The 24,906-nt window shown below is 37.6% G+C and overlaps 1 protein-coding gene across 1 annotated transcript in view; it reads left to right on the top strand.

Moving 5' to 3' along the window:
- The window catches only part of GREB1L (GREB1 like retinoic acid receptor coactivator), a 186,854-nt gene that overhangs the window by 53,959 nt on the left and 107,989 nt on the right, over positions 1–24,906 (top strand). Inside the window, exons 3-5 of the mRNA XM_081562755.1 lie at positions 13,600–13,707; positions 23,574–23,733; positions 23,943–24,140. Coding sequence (XP_081418881.1) covers positions 23,577–23,733; positions 23,943–24,140 — 355 coding nt within the window. The 5' untranslated portion in view covers positions 13,600–13,707; positions 23,574–23,576. The remainder of the gene's footprint in view (positions 1–13,599; positions 13,708–23,573; positions 23,734–23,942; positions 24,141–24,906) is intronic.

Raw genomic sequence — 24,906 nt, 5'->3', positions numbered from 1 at the left:
GGCAGATTTTATTTTCTTGGATTCTAAAATCACTGTGGACGGTGACTGCAGCCATGAAATTAAAAGACGCTTGCTCCTTGGAAGGAAAGCTATGACCAACCTAGACAGCATATTAAAAAGCAGAGACATCACTTTGCCTACAAAGGTCCATCTAGTCAAAACTATGGTTTTTTCATTAGTCATGTATGGATGTGAGAGTTGGACCATAAAGAAGGCTGAGCACTGAAGAATTGGTGCTTTAGAATTGTGGTGCTGGAGAAGATGCTTAAGAGTCTCTTGGGCAGCAAGGAGATCAAACCAGTTAATCCTAAAGGAAATATTCATTGGAAGGACTGATGCTGAAGCTCCAATACTTTGGCCACTTCATGCGAAGAGCCGACTCCTTAGAAAAGACCCTGATGTTGGGAAAGATTGAAGGCAGGAGGAGAAGGGGACGACAGAGGACGAGATGGTTGGATGGCATCACCGACTCAATGGACATGAGTTTGAGCAAGCTCCGGGAAATGGGGAAGGACAGGGAAGCCTGATGTGCTGCAGTCCATGGGGTTGCAAAGAGTTAGACAGGACTTAGTGACTGAACAACAACTGTGAAACAGTTCCTACCCTTAGAGACAGCCTAACCAGAAGATAAAACAAGTATACAGATATTGCCATGCAAGTTGCTGGGAATAAAAATGATTTTTTAAAAAGATTTTCAAAGTCTTAACAAACTTTTTGAAGATTTCAGAGTCTGAACGGGAGATGAATTTAAATCATAGGTCAAGTGCTCAGGTCAATTCAGGCAACTCACATTGGGAGAAAAGAAAGAAACCAGTAAAATATGAAATTTTAGCCAAGTTTTCCTACTATTGAGTTAGTAATTGCTACAGTAGAAAACCCTCCCAACCACTCAGATTGATACCATTATAAATTAATTGTCCCTAGCCCTAAGTACAACTTAGTGATATCATTGACTGTCCTTGACTGAGTTGGTCTCCGTCTTCTTAAGTAATTATTTCAAAATACTCCTTTCTCTTCAAGTCTGTACCCACTGCCCTTTTCTCCACAGGCTGCTTTTCTCACTTTTGGGAGCCCCTGAAAAGTCCCAGTAATTGCCTTGACTTTAGCTGACCTCTAAGAACAATTGATGCCAAGAGTTTTATCTCCAACCTGCTTCCTCCTAAACTTCAGAAGCATCTTATCAAATTACTGCTAGATATCTCCATTTGGATATTTCACAGTCATCTCAAAATCAGTATATCTAAGACTTGAAAGCATCATCTTCCATTCAAAACCTCATCTTCTTCCCAAGTGCCCTTAATCAGAGAAGAGACCACCATCCTCCCCAATTCGCATTTTTTTAAAAACTGCTTTGGGCCAGAACATTCCCAAATGCTGAAAGAGCGTCTAGTTAAGAGGTTGCAATAATCCAAAGCATTGTACTGCCTGTCATACTATTTCATACATTTCATGCCATTGCGTGAGAGATAACCTAGGCAAGTGATTAAAAACATGACACTGAAGTAAGATGAATCTATGTCTGATTCCTGACGTGACCACTTTTCAACTGGCCATGTGACCTTGAGCAAATTATTAAACTTTCTAAGACTGGTTGTGTGTGTGTATGTGTACTCAGTCGCACAGTCGTGTCTGACCCTTTGTGACCCCATAGACTGTAGCCCATCAGGCTCCTCTGTCCATGGGATTTCCCTGGCAAGTATACTGGAGTGGGTAGCCATTTCTTTCTCCAGGGGATCTTCCCAACCCAGGGATCGACAATCCACATCTCCTCGGTCTCCTGGATGGGCAGGCAGATTCTTGACCACTGACCCACCAGGGAAGCCCGCTTGTCTTCCGTATATACTATGCTATTTCATGCTTTTGAGGGATGCTTGCTTATGTTTTCAACACTCTCCTCTCCTATATCAGTTAGGATTACATTTGTCTGCAAATGACAGGAAACACTAAACAACAAGTGAGTAGTTTATTTCTTTCCTGAATAAAAAGAGTTCAGAGGTAATTGTCTAAGGCTGATAAAGCAGCGCTGCGGTCAGCAAGGACACAGGCTCCTGCCTTGTGGTTCTGCCACGTATGGGGAGCTTCCATCCTTTTCCTCGCTCCGTTCTCTACACCCTTTAATACCTGAGTCCACTGGCCATCTCCTCTCTTCTGTACCGTCGCCTCGCCCTTTTCAGGGTGAGGGAAGAATCTCATCCTGCAGGCATCTCCTTCTAGTTACTCTTTTCTTCCCCAGTGGGTCAGCGGTAAAGAATCCGCCTGCAATGCAGGAGACCCGGGTTCGATCCCTGGGTCAGGAAGGTCCCCTGGAAAAGGGAATAGCAACCCACTCCAGTATTCTTGCACTTCCCTGGTGGCTCAGATGGTAAAAAACCTGCCTGCAATGCAGGAAACCTGGGTTCGATCCCTGGGTTGGGAAGATCCCCTGGAGGGAGGCATGGCAACCCACTCTAGTATTCTTACCTGGAAAATCCCCATGAACAGAGAAGCCTGGCAGGCTGCAGCTCCCTATGAATGGAATGTTAGATTGTGCTCAGGAGTGGGGGTATTAATGTTTTACTTTATCATGTGCACTGTTGTTGTTGTTCAGTCTCTAAATCGTGTCCAACTCTTTGCGATCCCATGAACTGCAGCACACCAGGCTTCCCTGTCCTTCACTAGCTTTCATTTACCTCTTTTAGTTCTTCTATGTATATAGTAGACTTTAATTCTTTTCATTAGCTGGAAAAGTTTTTCTTTTTGTTTGTTTTAGCTGTTAAATATTAATATATGGAAGTTGTATACGTTTACTAGTCAAATCTGTCAGCCTTATCCTTTGTGATTTCCAGGCTTAGAAAGCTGAATTCTCACTATGACACCATAATAAATCTTCTACATGATAAATATCAGTGTTAAAAAATATTTAATTCTGTTTCATCAGTTTTTATATGGTCTGATGTGGGTGGGCATATAAATCTATTTAGGTATAGATATTTAAATTTAATCTTTTGTCTCTTTGGCATTTATTTTTGTGTCTAAGTTGTTGTTTGTTAGATGTCACGTTTTATATTGTTGATCCTTACTTCAGTATAATTAAATGAACAATTGCTCCTTCCCTTTATTGTTTTCAGTTCAGTTCAGTTCAGTTGCTTAGTTGTGTCCGACGCTTTGCAACCCCCTGTCCATCACCAGCTCCCGGAGTTCACTCAAACTCATGTCGATTGAGTCGGTGATGCCATGCAACCATTTCATCTTCTGTTGTCCCCTTCTCTTCCTGCCTTCAGTTTTTCCCAACATCAGGGTCTTTTCAAATGAGTCAGTTCTTCGCTTCAGGTAGCCAAAGTATTGGAGTTTCAGCTTCAACATCAGTCCTTCCAGTGAATATTCAGGACTGATTTCCTGTAGGATGGACTGGTTGGATCTCCTTGCAGTCCAAGGGACTCTCAAGAGTCTTCTCCAACACCACAGTTCAAAAGCATCAATTCTTCGGCACTCAGCTTTCTTTCTAGTCCAACTCTCACATCCATACATGACTACTGGAAAAACCATAGCTTTGACTAGACGGACCTTTGTTGGCAAAATGATGTCTCTGCTTTTTAATATGCTGTCTAGGTTGGTCATAGCTTTTCTTCCAAGGAGCAAGCGTCTTTTAATTTCATGGCTGCAGTCACCATCTGCAGTGATTTGGGAGCCCCTAAAAATAAAGTCTCTCCCTGTTTCCTCATATATTTACCATGAAGTGATGGGACCAGATGCTGTGATCTTAGTTTTCTGAATGTTGAGCTTTAAGCCAACTTTTTCACTCTCCTCTTTCACTTTCATCAAGAGGCTCTTTAGTTCTTCTTCGCTTTCTGCCATAAGGGTGGTGTCATCTGCATATCTGAGGTTATTGATTTTTCTTCCAGCAATCTTGATTCCAGCTTGTGCTTCATCCAACCTGGCATTTCTCATGATGTACTCTGCATATAAGTTAAATAAGCAGGGTGACACTCTACAGCCTTGACATACTCCTTTCCCAATTTGGAACCAGTCTGTAGTTCCATGTCCAGTTCTAACTGTTGCTTCTTGACCTGCATACACATTTCTCAGGAGGCAGGTCAGGTGGTCTGGTATTCCTATCTCTTGAAGAATTTTCCACAGTTTGTTGTGATCCACACAGTCAAAGGCTTTGGCATAGTCAATAAAGCAGAAGTAGATGTTTTTCTGGAACTCTCTCGGTCTTTCAGTGATCCAGCGGATGTTGGCAATATGATCTCTGGTTCCTCTGCCTTTTCTAAATCCAGCTTGAACATCTGGAAGTTCATAGTTCATGTACTGTTGAAGCCTGGCTTGGAGAATTTTGAGCATTACTTTGCTAGCGTGTGAAGTGAGTGCAATTGTGCGGTAGTTTGAGCATTCTTTGGCATTGCCTTTCTTTGGCTTTGGAATGAAAACTGACATTTTCCAGTCCTGTGGCCACTGCTGAGTTTTCCATATGTGCTGGCATATTGAGTGCAGCACTTTCACAGCATCATCTTTCAGGATTTGAAATAGCTCAACTGGAATTCCATCACCTCCACTAGCTTTGTTTGTAGTGAAGTGTTCCTAAGGCCCACTTTACTTCGCACTTCAGGAAGTCTGGCTCTAGGTGACCGATCACACCATTGTGATTATCTGGGTCATGAACATCTTTTTTGTATAGTTCTGTGTATTCTTGCCACCTTTTCTTAATATCTTCTGCTTCTGTTGTGCCCATACTGTTTCTGTCCTTTATTGTGCCCATCTTTGCATGAAATGTTCCCTTGGTAGCTCTAATTTTCTTGAAGAGTTCTCTAGTCTTTCCCATTCTATTGTTTTCCTCTATTTGTTTGCACTGATCACTGAGGAAGGCTTTCTTATCTCTCCTTGCTATTCTTTGGAACTCTGCATTCAAATGGGTATATCTTTCCTTTTCTCCTTTGCCTTTCTCTTCTCTTCTTTTTTTTTTTTTTCTTCTCTTCTTTTCACAGCTATTTGTAAGGCCTCAGAAAACCATTTTGCCTTTTTGCATTTGTTTTTCTTGGGGATGGTCTTGATCCCTGCCCCCTACACAATGTAATGAACCTCTATCCATAGTTCTTCAGGCACTCTGTCTATCAGATCTAATCCCTTGAATCTATTTGTCACTTCCACTGTAAGTAAGGGGTTTGATTTAGTTCATACCTGAATGGTCTAGTGGTTTTCTTCAATTTAAGTCTGAATTTTGCAATAAGGAGTTTATGATCTGAGCCATAGTCAGCTCCTGGTCTTGTTTTTGCTGACTGCATAGAGCTTCTCCATCTTTGGCTGCAAAGAATATAATCAATCTGATTTCAGTATTGACCATCTGGTGGTGTCCATGTGTAAATAAATAAAACAATTTATTGTTTTATAATGCCTCAATTATCGTACAATAATGGTTACAGATAATAAAAATTTTTGGACTGTCACCAACGAGCTTCTCATTCTTGTGCCAGCCCTTTGTTTTAAATTATTCAGACAGGATTTTTGAGTTCTGGAAGGCACCACAATAGGTGCTGTGATTTCAATAACAGGCAAAACCCAAAAAACATTGTCCCTACTTTCAATGTAGTTTAAAATTTAGGAAGGAAGACAAGCATTAAAACAATTGATCATACAGATTACATAGCTCAAAAGGGAATTAAAAGTTGAGAAGGTGAGGAGTAAGGTTCTTTGAGGGCTTTCAGCAAAGGGCTGAGGGAATTAGGGAAGCAGTGCTTCAGAGAGGATCTGGAAGGATGAGGGAATTTCACTAGGCAGAAGTGAAAGGATGAGTGGTTTCACAGCAGAGGGAACTGAAGTGTCTAAGATTGGTCAGCATTTCTGCAGCCTAGAGTTTAGGAAGAGAACATTGCAAAATAAGACTGGAGAGATAGGCAGGGATATTTACAATATTGATTTTTATCCTCAACAGTGTAAAACTTTGAAGGTCTTTAGCAAAGAGTTGATGATTATATTTCACTTGATCCAGAGTAGTGATTGGAGAGTGCCAGAGAGGAGGCAAGGAGAGCAACTAGGGACGTTGGTCCTGTCTGTTGGCAGAAGACCTCAGCCCCTACCCATGAGGGCCTCTCTACAGAGCAGCTTGGGTGTCTGTACAACACAGCAGTTGCCCTCTCTTAGAGCAACCGATCCAAGAGGTCAGGGAAGAAACTAGAATATCTTTTTTTTTTTTTGTAAACCCCATGTGAAACATGGTAGAGGTAATCAACAATTCCAGAATTCAAATGGTTACTTGATTTGGAGTATTTCCCAGTTTTGTTTGTCTTTTTTTTATTTTTATTGGTGTATAATTGACTTACAATGTTGTATTAGTTTCAGGTGTACAGCGAAGTGAATCAGTTACACGTATATATATCTCCACTCCTTTTTTTTAGTATTCTTTTCCCATATAGGCCATTACAGAGTATTGAATAGAATTTCCTGTGCTATACAGTAGATTCTTATTAGTTTTCTCTTTTACATATAAGAAACTTCAATATCTTTTATGACCTTGGAAATCACACATTGTCACTTGTTCCATATTTTACTGGTCATGTGAGTCAGCCCTGATTCGATGTGGGGGTGGATTACAAAGGAGGTGGGAACTATGGGGCCTATTGGAGGATGGCTACCACTTACTAGATCCTGCAGAACTACCACGTTTCATTGCTGGGTGGAGTATTATGGGAGTGCAAAGGGAACTAAGGAGCAGCATAGGGAAGGAGGAAAACCAGAGAGTTGTGAGATGAAACCCAGCAGAAGGAAAGGAAATTTCAAGAAATATACTCAGAGGACATGTTAGATGAGAACCAAAAATATGTTCACTGGATTTAGTGACAATGAACAAAAGCTCTTTCTTCATACTATAACATTTATTTTGACTTACCTCCCCTTGTAACATTTTTCAAAAAGATGTTTTCCCCATCTTTTCTCTGATAATCTTCCTTATGGATTTATGAATGTTTTCACAATGTTCCCCCCAAATTTTACTGTTCTTTTGATTGGAATTGTGTTATTATTTTGTTTGAGAAACAAGTATTTTTACAATTAGACTTCTCTGTAAGAAATGCAGCGTATTTCTCTGTGTATAAATTTTTACTTATATCATCCAGCTCACCTTTGGCAATTGAAAAATTGATGTTATCATAGATCTGTCATTAAGATGAGTCCTGTGAGTTCTTCATGTTGTTCCAGTTGTGAATGGGATCTTTTCCCTTCCCCCACTGTAACCATAGTGTCTTCAATCTGGAAATGTATTACCTTTACCTCTCATTTTATGGAAAGAGGCCCAGAAAAGACAGGCGACTTGGCTATGGCAGAAGGGTTGGGAACCACAGATCTTGAACATCCAAATTGTATTGTCCTGCGTTACTAGGAAATCAAGTTGCTTACTTACCTGGTCATACCTTGTTAAAATTGCTACTCCCTGAACCATCAGTTTCTTTGTATCACATTTCAAAGTAGCAGCAACCATTTCATAGCACATCTCCAATTTTTAGCATCATTGTTTTGAAATATAGTGTCATGATTTGAGGAACTTCAGCTCATCTCCATTCAATTCTCCCAAGACCTGATTCCTACCAGACAGGAACTATTTCTTCTTTGAGGTCTAAATAGACCTAACAACCTATTGCACTGAATAAATATTTAATGAAGATTGAATATTTCCTCTGTGGTGGATCAATTACTCTTGCTGACTCTCTGAGGAAAGCTTTTTTTTTTTTTAATGTCATGTGGTAGGTTAAGAAATTTGTTTTTCTGAGTATTGTTATTAGTGACAAAGTTTGTTTCAGTGATATAAAAAGTCATGTCCCTTTGGTTTTTCAGTTATCTGTTCTTCTTGATTTAATGTGCAATTTGAATTTTTATGTTATCTCATACACAAATCTGAGATTCATTGACCTGGTAGCATGCAGTAAAGTCATTTGCTGTAAGAGTTGGTTTATTTTTTGCTTTTAGAATTTGTGGTATTTGGAGCTCTGAAAATGAAAACTGTTTGCTAATGAGGTATAAGGATAGTTAGATATTTTTATTGATAAATAGCTCCAAAAACGTGAATAACTTTTCTTTGAATCAACAAAAATTTGTATTTCTTGTATTTTTAACTATCAGGGCCATATAATTAATTTCATTCTTTTAAACTTCTCTTAACTGATACTAGGTTTAAATGAAATACCTTTATATTTGCCTGTAGAGTCTCTAAATTTATAGTTAATGAATAACTTGAAAGTTTTCATCTTATAAAATCAGAATTACTATAGTGGAATCATTTAGGGCAAATTGTTAATGTGGCATTCAGATGGAATTTATCAGAATCAATTAGAAGAACAAAGTCCTGTCACTGAAATGAAAATAGAAAGCAATGAATATGTAGGGAAAAGAGTGTATATATTTTTCATCTTCTCTGTATGTTAGCAAGCATATGAACATAATTTTGAAATAGGAAATTCATGCCCAGTGGCAAAATGTTCTCCATGTTTAAGGAGTAACTTCACTGTTTCCCATATGATAACTTCTGGTACCTTTATTTCAACTTAAATAACTGTTGACATTTGTTGGTATTTATTTTACTAGAGGAAAATTGTGTGTGTGTGATGTCAGTTGTAGTACAAATTTGATAACAAGAATAGAATAAATCAGTTGAGTCATAGTGGTCTGCTATCTGTTCTTAAGGTCTTTCTGACCCAGGAGTCTGTGACCTGTGAAATCTCCACATTTTTGGATTTGCTAAGACATTTTACAATGCAAGAATTTAAATTTACATGAACATCACTACAGGAAGTTGGCTGATGTAGCCCAAGATGTAATGGATATCAAGATATAAATTGGGAAAAGTTTAAGAAATTCTGACAACAATCAACATGTGTGAGAAGAAAAAGGCTGAAGTTGAAGTTTCTTTCTTCTTCAACTTATTACAGCAAAGAGAACCTGGAATTTAACCTGATATTTTCAGTGCTCTGATTATCACAACAGCATTCCATTTTGTGAAAGCATTGCCAAGAAAACCCTGAGTTACAAACTGTTCTTGCATCTGATTGGAAAGGGCATATGAGTTGTTTATAAGGTACTGAAGATCCAAAGCTGCACAAATGAAGGTTGAGACTTAGGGGGGAGGGTTCGAATCAGGGAAGGGAAGCTTCCTAGACATTACAGCTCTGTCCAGAGGCCAAATGGGAGATAAATCACTGCTGGCCACCTCTCTTATTATTGAAATGGTTCAGCCCTGGGGTTTAACTGAAGGCCTTACAGGGTTTTGAAGTGCAAATGGGATGGTGAAGGGTAAACCCTTTTAGGGTTTCATTTTGATGGATTTTTTTCCTGTGTGGATTTCTGGCACTGACTGTGATCTGGAAGAGGCCCTGAAAAAAGGAAAAGTTTTGTTTCGTTTTTGATCAATCAGGCAATAAGAACTTTCCACGGGGGTGTACTTTTCTTGTGTGCAGTATTGATCTTATTGTGTCTTAAAGTAGGTCTTTTAATTGGGTCTTCTTTTTTTACTTTCTGCCATGTAACTATCATGTCAAGGTCACGTCTTTCTCTTGATATTAATGCCAAAATTCGAGAGTGTTGAATGAGGTGGTGTTTTTGGATCAGGAGTTCTAGGAGAACAATTTAGGGTCAGTATGTGTTAAACAAAGCTGTCTAGTTAAAGATCAAATCCGTATTAGAACAAGTCCTTTCATATTGATAAGCAGTCTATAATTAGTTAATCTTTTTCCCATTGATCTACCTAATTGTATGCATTCATTTAATTATTTTATATACATATGTTTTTCCAGTATTAAAATAAGGATCAGAAAATTTTGACATTGTGAAATATTTGTGTTGTTTGTACAAATACACTGAAGTGGTTGAGGAAATAAGGGAGACATAAGATAATGTTAAAGAAAAAGATATGTTGATTTATCAAGTTAAAAAGTTTTCTTTTACCCCACAAATATTCTACATGAAAGAGATAAAATAAGATATCTTTTAAATTTTATTTTTTCTAGTAAAATAGGAATAAGTCGTTAGTTTCTTCAAAGAAAAAGAAGTGTAACTTAAAAGATTTTTGTGCAAATTTTTTAAAAAAAAATTAAAATATTTGTATTAAAGAAATGGCATTGTAAATGCTGCATTTCTTAGAAATAATGCTGACAGACTTTTCTCGAGCATTTGGCTCTTTATTTTAGATTTAACAAAGGTATTTGTACCATTTACCCTGCTTGAAAATGATAATGCATTTAGCTGCAGCAGAGTTCTGTGTTGCTTGATATCTATTATAAAAAGGGGTTGTTAATCTTCATAATTGACATTGATCACAATGTTCTTAATTGCTCTCAAAGTCAGCTTTTGTTTTTCTGTTCTAAAATTTCCCTTCATTGTATTTATCTCAATGTTAGAGTAAATTTAAAATTAAATTTAAATGTTAGAGTTTAAATTTGCCTTTTGCTGCATGAAGATTTTAAATAAGATGCTTTTAAAAATGAAAAGCAACCCCCCCCCAAACCTAGATGTTATCAAGCAGAGTCCCCTGCATCTACAGCATCCATATCATTAGTTTGTTGCTGGGAGATGTTAATATGACCTTTTCTTTGTTAAAAAGGAGAGCTGTAGTCTTTCCCAGAATCCTCTTGTTAATAGTCTCTTTAACCCAAGTTGGAGGTTGTCTGATGAATGAATGGAGAGCTTTCTTTTATGAGCTACACATATTGTTGACATTGTGTCACACTGCTTTTTAATTTCTAATGTGTTTTTAATTTGCAAAGTATGTGTATCCTTTCACTGTAGTAACACTGAGCCAGCATTTCAGAATCTAGACGTTGCTTTATGCAGACGAGGTGGGTCAGGCTTAAGGATGCTGTATCATAAGCCTTAGATTTACTGAAACACACATGTGAATGAATTTCACTTTGAATATTGTTGAATGAAAGAAGATACTGAGAAAGGCTCCCCCCCACACCAAGAACTTCTCTTGCCTCTTGGCAAGTGAATTGCCCCAATATAAAAGCGTTGAGGGGGGAAAAGTGAGCCGCAGAGTGAAAAGGCAATCCACAAATAATCACTCTTTTCTGCCTTTGATTGTGTCAGATTTTTTTGTGTGTGTGGCAATTGTTTTCTTTCTCACTTAGAAGAGGTTTATGGTCCAGTGTCTGTCAAGTCAGACCCTGTCTTAAGGTTGCAGTTGTATTTCTCTCTGGAGTTCCTAGAGGTGATGTTATCTTTTGTTCACTCAGCAGTGTGGTCATTCCTGGGAGCATCTGTCACTTTAGGCATTACAAGATGGATGGGTCTCCAGTGAACTGCTGGTTGAGGCAAATGGTGAAAATAAGAAAAGACAAGGGGTTTCAGGGTCTGCAGAGAGGACAGACAACAAGGAAATACTGCTAGAAATCAAGAGTAAGCTGAGCAATAGAGGAAGAGAGAGCAAAGATGGATCACGTGTCCATTTATAAACATCTTGGAAATCAGAGTCTTGGGGTGGCTGCCATGATCTGAAGGGGACATCTGCGACATGGTAAACAGTTCTGTGCTTTGGGTTTTCAAAATGTGTTTGGATATTTTTTTTTTTAAGTGTGGGGAAAAGGTTGGGAAATTACAATGATATAGAATGTTTTATGTAAGGACTTTGCTGTTTGGATGTGGTAATAATTTACAAATTCTTTTATTGGTAAAATTTTCTTTATATGTATTTTTTGTTATGGTTTCCTTCCTCTTTTTTTTTCTTTCTTGTAAGCATTTGAGCATCTGCAGATAATAAAATGTTTGAAAAGTTTCAGCTACATAACTAACATCCTAACTGTTCAATGAAGCTTCTTTGACATTTTTGCAGAGGAATTCTGAAAATCCTGTGCTCATGCCTTAGGGAGGCTGGGGCAGATAGTAAGTTATTTTAAGTAAACTTCCACTTTAATCAGCTCTTTGAGGAGAAAAATATAATTGTTATCAATCTGTGAGAGCAAGATGGAGATTTTGTATATATTTAGAAATTCATTTTGTTGGTGAAAGTCAAAATTTGTGAATACCAGCTGATACAGAGTACCTTCTGTGGTAGAGAAGGGACAGAAAAGAGGTTGGCAAGGAGTAAGAAAAGGGAAGGAGGGAAAAGTATGTGGTTGAAAAAAAAATGATTTTGTCAAACTTTTTGGCATTCGTCTATGAAAAAAACCATAGGTTGAAAGGCAAAGAAATTAAGATGATTAGAAGCTTTAAGCTATACAAATGGTGGAGTATCTTCCTTCTCTATGGGTGTAAATAATAGATGAAAGGGTAAGAGTGACAACAAAGGATCAGGTCGTTTAAGAGAATGTGTGCAGCCTGAATAGGGGTCTGTGGCCTGGGGCCAAAGGTCTTAGCTTTGAGTGTAATTAGAAGAAAATACAAAAATGTCATTACTAGCAGGTGAAGTGTGCAGCACGTGGCCAAAAATTAGCAATTTTAGACTCTGAAGCCATTCGAATTGGATTACTGACCTTTTTTTTTTAATCATTAAGGTCCTTGTGGAGTCATATAGTTTCATTGGCAGTAATGCAGTTTGACCTTGCTGACCATATGGGGTAATCTTAGGTTCGGATGGAGGGAGCAAGACTCTTGACTCACAAAAAGATGTCTACTTGTGGGTGGGTGGGTGGTTGGGTGTGAAATACATGAGACTGAAAATTCAGGTCTTGCATTTTTAATTGTGCTTTTGCCTGAAGACATTCTTCTGACTGTAAGGGAGGTAAGATATTTTTATTTCAAAATCTAAAATGGTTCCAAGTTGGCCTAAAAGGAAAATAAAGTGAAAGCTTTTTTTAAAGAAAATATACATTGATATTACTTTACATATTTTAGTGCCATAAATGTGCATTGAAACTAGTATATTCTTTAAAAAATCCTCTTTTATTTCCTCTTTAGACATAATAACAAAATAGAAACACTTCTAAGTTATATATAAAAATCAGTGAAAAATAGTTCTTATTTCATTTTCTGCTTCTGACTATATTTTCTTGTATATTGACTATAATCTACTTAGCAGAAGAATATGTACACTGTAATTTTCAACCAGTTATATGCAATTATAATTATTTAGTTTAATTTCTTCTAGGAATACACTAATCAAAAAGATAGGAAACAGGAGTTGCTTTTATTCTTGAAGGCTTTCTTTGTTGGAATTATTAAACTGTTCATTTCAAAAAGTACAAAAATAATTTTAATCAATATTGGTTATGTCTTAAATTTTTTATACTTCTTTAAGAAGATAAATTTTGGTCAAGCACCAGAAATTATAAAACTCAAACTCCTTTGAGTAAGGAAATTATCTTTCACCAATTTCTCTCCTAAAAATAAAAATAATCTGTGGGCTTTAAGCATTATGGTAACACCTGTCCAAAATGCAGACTTAACAGATTTATTCCAATTACATTTAGTAGGGGGAAATCTTAAGAAGAAATTATTTCCAGGTATATAAAGAGTGATCATTTGGGGAAAAAGGAATATTGTATTTGCCATTTATAATCTATATGAAATTGTGTAAGACTGATCAAAATTTTCTAGTTGCAATATTTGTACAATTGTAAATATTTAAGTTACTGTATTGTGGAATATAATGTGTTTGGAAATTAGCTCATGTCTTTATGTATATATTATTTTTTGTTTTTGCAGGTACAAAAAAGCTTTAATCAAGTAAAATCTAGGCAACAGGCTCCCTGAAGTGTTGACAGCCCAACTAAATCATGAACATGGTTCAAAAATGTTAATAAATAAACCAAGGTATTGTACAATTATACTATGCCCCGCATCCAAATCTTTTATGGTCAGATTTTTTGGGGGAATATTTTAGAATTTAAATAAAGCTCCTGTCTTTGGTACTTAAACTGATGAAGCAGATATTTCTATGAGCTCCTCTCCTTCTGTTTTCTCTCCTCTTTGCTTTCCCCTCCCCTACCCCATCCTCGCCACCAAAAAGAACCCCCCAAAAACAAAACACTTTCTCAGCTTTAAGGTTTTCCTTTTTTCTTACAACAGCCTCTGTGTTATATTTCCTGCATACCTAAATTAAGACAATAAGAATTCAGCTCTTGGTTCTTTGTTGATTGTGGTTTTATCTTTCAACTTGTCTAACAAGAGAGACATCAGATTATTGGCCTCCCCAGAGAAGACCGAACAGCATCTAGTGACTGCATGTGTTTACGTTTTTTAATCATATACCCTGAGATGTGTGTTTTGAAAGTTTTATAAAAGTTTTCTCTTTCTATTTTTGGAAGCCTTTTAAAGCAGGGGCGAGGGGTGGGGGAAGGTGATCCTGTCCTTTTCCCCTTGTATGTCAAAGAAAATAAAAAATCCTCTTAGAATTAAGAGTTTAGGGACACTGCTTAAGTAACTCTTGACTGTCAGGGCATAACCAAGACCGGCTCCCTCCTTTTGGAAGTTACAACGCGCTTAAATAGCCTGGCATTTCCAAGAGAGGCCAAAGATCTCTTCCTCTTTTATGACCCGTCGTATCCTTTTGAGGCCAAAAAGAACAAGAGGGTCATTGCCACTTCGGCTCGGTTCCTGTTGGTCCTTCGTGGTGACCACGCAGATCCTGAAACCTAGTATTGGCTTAACATTTGGGCCTGGAACATCTGGAAAGTGGCCCGAGAGGGAGTGGAGGAGACAGAGAGAGGGCGAACTGTTGGGTTTTGTTACACCAGGTGCTAGGAGGAAGCCTCATTCGCCTTTTTGATATGGGAGGCAAATTCTGTGGGCCCTGGAGTTAGGCTTCAACAATTGAAGAGGTCAAAGGACAGCTGAGTGGGGTCAGTGAGACACCATGGGGTGTATTTTGTTACTGAGTAAAAGGAGCAGCCTCCTAAAACCTTCAAGGATTCTCTTGAAAATCTTGTGTTGTGAAAAGGTTTTATGAGTCTCATGGCAAAAACTCTTGATTTATCTAAGGAATGCTTGCTTTTGCCTAATGGAAGGATAATCCTTACCAAATGTTGGCAACGACTATACGAGTCAATATAGGTCTGAAAGAACAGTTAGGGTTTGAAGTGTACTTTGCTTTCCAAAATGTTTATCATTTTAATGTTTATCTCTCAGTGAAGAATTTTACACTGTTGAAATATCACCTTTTCCTTTCCTTGGAGCAGAAAGTGGCAGGAGTTGGGGGTGGGGAGAGGTGGGTAAGCAACTAGTTTACATTAATTTTAAAATCATTCTAACAAGCTTTTGACTGATCCCAAAGCAGAATAGTATAAACCTTTAAAAACACCAAAACTTAACTCTGGAAAGTTCTTTGAGTTTATTTTAACATAAAAAGAATAAACAGCTCATGAAGTGTCATTTATTTTTGGATTACAGAATTTTTTTTTTAATTTAGTTGTATTTCATAGAAATGGGTATCATCCAATGAATAACCTTAAGCGTGGGGTTTCTCCCTGACTGTGCTTCTGGTACATTTTGTAGTAGTAAGGAGAAAATCAATGTCAGAGTCAAGAAGAGAGAAGAAGAAAAGCGAATAGAAATACAGAATTTTCTCTTTGGAGGGAAAAGGAAAAAGGGGAGGGGCTGGAAATCTGTATGTGGGAAGAACTTTCTTTGCCATGACCTCAAGATACCACTTACATGATTGTGGAGACTTTCCAAAGGTGTTGCCACCTGGCAGACAGGTAGTAAAAATTAGAGGAATTTGGCAATATTTTGATGTCCCAGTTTATATACTCTATATATGTACATAGACATAGAGTGTGTGTATTGCCATCTGTATTGTAAAGGGGTAAAGATAAAATGATGAGTAGTACAGATTTGGCTTTGTTAAGCATTTTCTTGCTCATTGATAACTTTACAATAAGTTTGAATTACTTGTGTGTGTGATTCTTTAATGCTTTAAAATAAGTTTTTGTTTTAAAGCCACATGCACATAAATGTAAGGCTTAATGAGGCAGCATGCTCTGTGTCTATTTTCTCAAGGTTAAAGTGCCTTTCAACAACTAATTTAGAAACCTAAGTGTAGTGACTGATAATTGCCTAGAGAAAACCCACAGCTGTTTAAGTAGCACTGAAATTGTGGCAAAACTGACAAATAGAATTAACAATGTTAATAACATAAGATGGAAAGATAGGGCAAATGACAGAGTGGAAAGATGAAGGTAGCACGAGTAAACGCATCCATACAAGAACTGAATGTTCACAGTGGCTTTGCATTTCCAGTGCTTTTTCCTTTATGCTAAGCCCTTCTTTATTAGTCTCTAAATCACCAGCAGAATGAGTGTTTGCAAGTTAAACAATTCAGATACATGTGTTCAGTCCCTAATTCACATCTGATTTTAAAAGAAGACATTGCAGTAGCAGCTAAGAAAAATCAATCAGATTTTGCTTTACTAAGGCACAGTTTTATTTGTGGTGCTTTTTAAAACTGCATTTTAAATGTATTTCTCTCTGTCATTACATGAATGGGAATTTCTTTACCCCTCTTTGTACCCTTATGATTCTTATCAGTCAACTACATACATTACAAAGGAGACCAAAGCCCTGTTTTTGGATTTAGTGACCCAGTATTACCAAAACAAAACAAAAAACCTGCAGAAGTCTTTAATGTGTTCTTACTAATTATATTTATCGGGTTAATGTTCTTTGCCTGCTTTCCAAACAGAATGGGGGCAGGTAAATAAAGAAAAATTAGGTGAATGTTATATGGAAATTATTGAATCATCTCTGTTCTTCCCACTCTACTGGTTAAAGCATCCTATGACATTTGGAAAATTACTGTAATATCTTTTGAAATTCTACTCTGCATTTGGGAAATTGGTTTTTGCCTCTGGTGCTTTATGCAGATTTTAATGGGTGTTGTGATAAATCCCCAGAAGTTTGTCCTCAGAAACCACAGAGACTCTGAACTCCCTGAATGTGGCAGCCTTGATGGATGTACTAAGCCACACTTTGGAAGCATTTCTGGTTATTTAATGTTTTCTGTTCTGGATTATTGACTCTTCTGCCTGTTGAAAAATTGGTCTCTGGCGACATGGTCGAGGTCACACGTTGCCTATTATTGTTTTGTTTCTTTGATCTGACACAGCAATTGCCTCTGGTAATTATACTAGTTCCAGAGGGTCTTGACGAGATGTGTTTATTTTACAGAAGAATTTCTGGTATTCCGAGGAAGAAAGTAAAAATTTCCAGTAGTAACATGTAACTCCCTGTCAGAAAGGAAAAGATAGCATTGTCCCTTATCTTTTAACTATGACAGCTTTTATATAATCATTATGAAATTAGTTCACATATAATCATAAGCATTTCTATGGCAATTCAGGACATATTACATATCCCTAAGTATATTGGTTAAAAACAGTTCATCTTAGAATAAAGTAACCAGGGCTAAGTTTTTATTTCAGTACTTAAAATACTTTTGGCTTCAGAAACTGTCCAAGGAGAGTTACCCATGTTTAAATGTACAGAACTATTAAAGGAGGCTCGAAATTTTGTCTTTTAACTTGTTTGCATTTTCTACAGATTTTCAGCAAGGAGAATGACTAAAAATGAAATAGAACACTTTTGTTTTGAATGCATCATAAATTTTGTGCCTTTTTTGGAATGTGCTTGACAAGACATAATATCTCTTCAAACCTGTTTACTGTATAATTGAGTAAGATACAAAAAAGCTCAATGTATTCTTTTTTGTTTAAATTCAGCTCCAGTTGTAAACACAATGTTTTGCCCCAAGTGGTTGCAGTTTAATGGGAAAGTCAGACAGATACTAGGGCAACAAATATCAATTTAAAAGAATACATAAAATGAGAAAAGAGCATAAAAGAACTGTAACTATATGCTTGTTTTTAATTTTGAATTATAGACTCTTTGAGAACTTGCAAGAACCATTTTTGATTTCTTGGTCCAATAATCACATAGTATCTCTCTCATCAGCAAATATGTTTAACAGAGCAAGGGTGTGTTAACAGGCATTAAACAGTAATGCCTTAAAGAAGAGGTGTTAAACAAGGCATTAACCGGTAATGCCTTAAACAAGAATTTTTTTATATGAAGCCAAAGAATCTTACAGCTATAAGAGGCAGTAATGTTTTGTATATATGATTGTAAAGTTTAATAAGTGAATTTTATATAGCACCAAATACTGGTTTTTGGAACTTTTACATTGGTGGTCATTTGTTGCTAGAACACTGCCTCCAAAATATACAAGGAGATACATCTCAACTTTTCTTAGTATCCTCAACGTACCACCAAGCTTACCAAAAAAGAAAACACTACATAGTACTTCTAAAATTTTCTGCATATTTATTTTGTGCCAGGCACTATTCTAAAAACATAAAATCTCATGTATTCTCACATAAATCTATGATACTGATTGTATTGCCCCATTTTACAGATGAGAAATTAAGTAACTTGCCCAGTATCATACAGGGTAGTGGGTGCAGGATTTGAATTAAGGCCATGTGACTCCAGACCCTGTGTGTTTAACTACTTCAATAGTAGGATTTTTATAAATGCTGTCTGCCGGGGTGGATGAGTGTTAAACTTTGGAAAGTAGGTGATAACATCTATAGAGAAAAAGATAAGTAACAACTCATAAGTTATTCAGAGCTGTCTATTTAGTACTATGCCTGGCATACAGTCAATGAATTGTGCCTAAAAAAAAATTCGAATCAAAAACAAGCACACACACAAACAGAATGTATCATTTTCACTCATATTTTTTTCTACTTCAAATAGCTTGGTTTAGCAGGGGAAAAAACAGGCTTTTGAGTCTAAATTTGAATTCTAGTTCCATCACTTACAAACCTTTCAGAAACCGGATTACTGCTCTGTCTACTTGTCCCTCTTTCTGAATCTGCTTGTTTCCATGTGGTTTCATTTAACTTAGTCCTTCATCCCATAAATGGAAGTCAGCTCTAGAGTTTGACTACATTCCTTACCCGCTTTGGCAAGAATAAGTCCTAGGTGGTTTGTGTATGCTTCATGCTGTTTTCCACGGGGAGGCCCGCACTGTCTCATTGCCTCACTTTTGATACTAAAAAAAGCGATACTAAACCTGATCATTGGTTCAGAAGGCTGCACTAGTCTTTTTATGTAAGGAACTCAGGCATCCATGGATACTGGTCTCCACCAGAGTCCTAGAACCAAACCCCTAAGGACACCGAGGGCAATTCTATTATTCTTTGTGAAGTACTTTACTCTCTGTTCATATCTGTCTTTCATCTAACATTACAGTGAGGTTTGGGTTTTTTCTTTGAGAGGAGAGGTGGTGTTTTTATTTTGTTTCAATTTTTTAAATTGTTGCTTGTCTTTGTGGCTGTTTGTCGGGTATCCAATATTAAAACTCGCATTTCAGCCTTATTTTGCAAGGCTTTGTTTCAGCCTGGAATATGTAGATGCACTATTGTTAAAAAAATCCACCCGCCAATGCAGAAGCTGTAAAAGACTTGGGTTCGATTCTTGGGTTGCGAAGATTCCTTGGAGGAGGAAGTGGCACATGACTCCAGTATTGTTGCCGGAAGGATTCCATGGGCAGAGGAGCCTGGTGGGCTATGGTCTACACGGTTGCAAAGAGTCCGACATGAATGAGCATCTGAGCACATGGGTAGACAAGGAAAAATCAGCAAACACAGCTCTTTTTTCTTGATTTTTATTTATTTATTTTGGCTTGGCTTCACAATTTAGTAGGTGTTTACATAATGTGAATTTTTCCCAACTGGGTCATTATTGTAGGTGTTTTAACTACAGAATGGCATACGTGATTAGATAGCCTAAGACATCTGCTGCCGTAGACAAACTGATTAGATTCCACTCCTGTCTTGGCCATTTCCTCATAGTATGACCTTGGGCAAGTTCCTGAACTTCTCTAGATCTTGGTTCTCCTAAAAATGGAGGCAGTAATTGTATTTTCCTGGTGGTTACTAAGTTCTCCTATGTTACTGTTATTATTGTGGTTTGACAAAGAATGTTTCTTTTCAGATTTCTTGACAATGACAGTGATGACAATTACTGCTCCTACCATCACCGCCATGACCACCACTATGACAATTCCCTGTGATACTAATAATGATGTGCATGCATGCTTAGTTACTTCAGTCGTGTCCAACACTTTGCAACCCCATGGACTGTAGTCCACCAGTCTCCTCTGTCCATGGGATTTCCCAGGCAAGAATACTGGCTTGGGTTGCCATTTCCTTCTCCAGGGGATCTTCCCGATCAGGGATCGAACCTGTGTCTCCTGGTCGGCAGGCAGTTCTTTACCACTTTCGGACCTGGGAAGCCCCTGTCCTTCTGTAGAGAAAAGGTAAAGGAAGAGTAGAAAGACACCAAACCACACCATCCTGGTGGTTTGCGCTTGATCCCACTTGCATTTTCAGCAATTAATTACGGTACTGAAAGAGCTCCTGTAGGGTACCATACCTTTTTTAGAGATTACCCCAAGAGTGCCTATTCGCATCTCAGAGGTCTGTGGTGCTATGCCAAGACATTTAATATAGTCTTCCCTATGTAATTTCACAACAATAAAAGAAACCTGGGAAAGCAATGTAGTGCAGTCTCACAGACAGTGACAGCCAAAGGCATAAAATATGTGCCTTTGTACAGAAGTCACAGTCTGTTCTTGTTGTATTTCATTTAACAACTGATTCTAAAAAGTATTTCTCCATTTTCTGACCTGAAGTTAGATTTATTTACACTGACTTTCAGTGGGATGTTGGGCTTCCCTGATGTCTCAGACAGTAAAGAATCTGGCCTGCAATGTGGGAGACCCAGGTTGGATCCCTGGGTTGGGAAGATCCCCTGGGGAAGGCAATGGCTACCCACTCCAGTATTCTTGCCTGGAGAATCCCATGGACAGAGGAGACTGGTGGGCTACAGTCCATGGGGTCACAGAGTCGGACACGACTGAAGTGACTACAACTTCTTCACTTTCAGTGGGATGTTATGCTGGGGGGCTCTTTGAGATTCAGAGGAAGAGATTCAGTAGTCTAGGTGGATAAGGCCAATGATTTCAGTGACCCTAAATATTATGTACAGCATATGATATTAAGAATGCTCAGTTGCTCAGTCGTGTCTGATTCTTTACATCCCCATGAACTGCAGCTCACCGGGCTCCTTTGTCCATGGGATTTTCCAGACAAGAATACTGGAGTGGGTTGCCATCTTCTTCTCCAAGATATTAAGAATAACACTGCACTAAAAATTCTTCTTCTTTTGACCTCTGCCCTTCTTTGGGTAGCACTGAACTGTCAATGAAGAACTCGACACTCAGCACCAGAGAAGTTTGGGGTCAGTTTTGTCATTCTTCACCTTATCATTATCATTTTTAAAACTGCCTGGTTATGTTTTCATCTGGAATAGTCAGCCCCTTTTTTTGCTCTCCCAAGGCTGTTCCATAGGAACTTACCGTTGTCTTCATCTGAGCATTTCCCAGGGTTATGTAATCTTCCATGTATACTTGAGTACTTCTTTATTCAACTAAAAAGGTCCCCTGGAGAATGTAGGTTTTCAGTGATGAAAGGAAGATAACTTGTTGAGCAAGTAATAGATTAAGAAGAGGCAAGATTTTCAGGCATTTGGCGCTCTGGAGAAAGGCTAAAGGTCCACCTTTGAAGTTGTTCTATTGTTTTCTGCAATAAGAAATCCCATGAGTGACCATGCTAGTTCCTCATATTTTTCTCCCTTCAGTGAGGAAGAAAGGTCAAATGACCATTAAATTTTGACTTAGAAGCATATACTAGTGACACGGTGTATTTCTCTTCCAACCTCCACTCTGTTTTGATTGTGTGTGGTTCTGTTGAAAAATAAATTGCTGTAGAAAAATTGAATGTTTATACTTGTTCTGGTAGGGTTTTACAAGTTTGAACAAAACCTGGGTTTTTGATTACCTGTTTCATATATTTTAGTACTTCCTGTTTGAATCCTATCTTCAAATTGTTTCAGAAGATTTAATTCTAAAATCTGTAAACTTAATTCTTTAAGAATATCATAATACTACTCCTGAAACCTTAAAAAAAACCTTGGTATTTCAGGAAAATTTCACTTGAGAGGCTTTGTTGATTTTCTTCAACTTACAACTTTTAATTGAGGATTATATGTATACTTTAGCACATGTACTTATCATAAGAAAAACCTAGTAATTTATTTTTTCCAGTTTTACTGAGATATAGTTGATACATAACATTGCATTAGTTTTAGGCATACAGTATAGTTATTTGCTATATATGTGTGTGCTTAATTGCTCAGTCGTGTCCAAGTCTTTACTGCCCCATGGACTCTAGCCCCACCAAGCTCCTCTGTCCATGAGATTTCCCAGGCAAGAATACTGGAGTGCATTGCCCTTTCCTTCTCTAGTGAAGCTTCCCGACCCAGGGATCAAATGCGCATATTTTGCATCTCCTGCATTGACAGATGGATACTTTACCACAAGCACCACCTGAGAAACTCTACTTCAGAATACAAGATTAAATAAAATAATTTTTAGGAAATTCCTGGTATATTCTCTAGCCCAACAATTCTCAGACTTTTCATCTCACTACCTCTTATTACTCTTAAAAACAATTGAGTTTTGTTTACGTGTATTATATGTATTAGAAATTAAAACTAAGAAAATTTCAAAATACTTAATAATTTTAAAAGTTAACAATAAACCCATTATACATGGAAAATAAATGTATTTGCCCCCAAAAGAAGTCAGTAGAAAGAGCAGTCTGTCAGCTTCTGCCTTCAATCTGTTGTAGTGTCACTCATGAAATAGCCTCTAGAAAGTTCCACGGTAAATGTTTGAGAGAATGAGTATGAAAAAGGCAAATAATGTCCTAATAATAGTTTGAAAAGACTTTTGACCTCATGGAACCCAGAAAGGGTCTTGGGGACCTTAACCAATCATTAGCATAGCTAATAATTAGCACCCAATAAATTTAGTTATTATTAAGATATATGGAAATTTTTGTAACTTGATGAGAAGTAAAGGCGATTGCATCAAAACTTCTTATTCTATGCTTTCCTGAGGTCCCAAATAAGACTGTGATTCAAACTAAGCAAAAGAAATAGCATTGTTTTTCAAATAAATACTAATAATACATGAATGAGTTGTTTGTATTTTATAAGGCTCAAATCTTGCTTTTAGGAATTCACCAATTAATATATTATCACAAAGCTTTCTTTTTTTTTTTTTTTTGTTTTCCAGAGAAGAATCCTCCTAGGGTTATAAAATCTCAGTAGAGAGAGAAGTAATTTGATATTTCCTCTGAAACCACTGATAGTATTCCTTTGGGTTATGGCAGCCCACCACTCACCAGTTTAAGGAGAAGGTGTGGCCCCATTGTCACTGTGCTGGGCTTCATGATTGACAGGTCAATCTTGATTAACTAGTTGGAGAAATAAGTGCTTAAAGCACTTATTATGGTTTGATCCTCAGATACAAGATCCCTTAAAGGGACTTTTTGAAAGCCCATTTGGACTCTGAAGACAAGAAGCAAAAGTGATAGAATAGATAAATTAATAAGTTATCTCAAGAAATGTGTAGTTCATATAGTTTCCATTGTAACAGGATATGTGGGTATAGTTTATATCAGCTCTCTGTGTACTTTGCAGACATATAACCCTTTACTAATGTCAACTTTCTCATTTTTCTTTTTTCTTTGTGGGGGGGTGGTGTGGTATAGACCATGGGGAATTCATATGCTGGGCAATTGAAATCTGCTCGATTTGAAGAAGCTCTCCACAACTCCATCGAAGCCTCTCTGAGATGTAGTAGTGTGGTACCACGACCAATTTTTTCCCAGCTGTACCTGGATCCTGACCAGCATCCTTTCTCCTCTGCAGGTAAGTTTCTCAATCCCACACATTCTACATGCCTTTTAAAAGAAGTGGGAATTCTAGATCTGGGGATCTCTGAAATATGTGGGTTAAATGTTAGCCAATGCCTGTCTCCCCGTCCTCAGATATCTTTTCAGAACTATGAATTTTTCTTTTGGTTATCTCCCCATATGCATCTTTTTATTAAATTAGCTATGATTTATTTGCTTTCCCAGACGTAAAACCCAAGGTGGAGGATCTGGATAAAGACTTGGTACACCGATACACCCAAAATGGAAGCCTGGATTTTTCTAACAGCCTCACAGTAAATGAAATGGAAGATGACGAAGATGATGAAGACATGTCAGATTCAAATAGCCCACCAATTCCCTATTCACAGAAACCTGCTCCTGAAGGGTCTTGCACTACAGACGGTGGGTTTCCTTTTTTATTTTTCAGTTTCTTTAATATTGTCTGGCTAGTTTCTAATCATGGATTGGGTGCTTAAGGCTGGAAGCCAGTAATTATAGAAAGGAATGAGGAGTAATCATGCTTTCACTCACATTATTGCCTGTGACTTCATAGCAGGTGTCTATTAAGAAAGACAAGCATTATCACCCCACCTTATAGATCCAGAGACTGAGCGACACAGCCATTGAATGACTTCTCTGAGATGGTATGTGGCAAAGACATGCCTAGGCCTAGCTCAGGACTTTTTCAATGCCTCATGAACTTCCTGCAAGAATGCTGCTCGAAAGCGATCTCTCTTTCTACTTCTTTCTGTTCCACTCTCAAAACAACAACAGAGATATCATGTGTTTTAATATTTTTCCATGTTTAATACTTTTCCATGTATTTTGAACATTCATCCAGTATACTGTTATCAATAGAAGATCCAAATGAACATGTTTTTATAATTCCATTTTATTTATCTTGTCAGCCTCCTCTTCTACAAAGGCTTTTAGCCACACTTTTAAAAAAGAAAATCCTACTTAAACATTTTCAGTATTTCATGTTTTTGGTCACATAACAAATTATACTCTCTTCCCTCCATTAATGGCGTATGGTCCTGTTTCCTGGCTATCCCAGCCTGATTTCTAATTAGTTCATAATCTGATCGCGGTAAAGAATCCACCTGCCAATGCAGGAGAAGCAAGAGACGTGGGTTTGACCCCTGGGTGGGGAAGATCCCCTGGAGAA

Source organism: Giraffa tippelskirchi, chromosome 14 (genome assembly GCF_054371585.1).
Source record: "Giraffa tippelskirchi isolate mGirTip1 chromosome 14, T2T-mGirTip1v1.2.pri, whole genome shotgun sequence".
In the NCBI taxonomy this organism is placed as follows: domain Eukaryota; kingdom Metazoa; phylum Chordata; class Mammalia; order Artiodactyla; family Giraffidae; genus Giraffa; species Giraffa tippelskirchi.
Note: the sequence above shows the minus strand (reverse complement) of the source record. Positions and strands in the feature narration are given on the sequence as shown.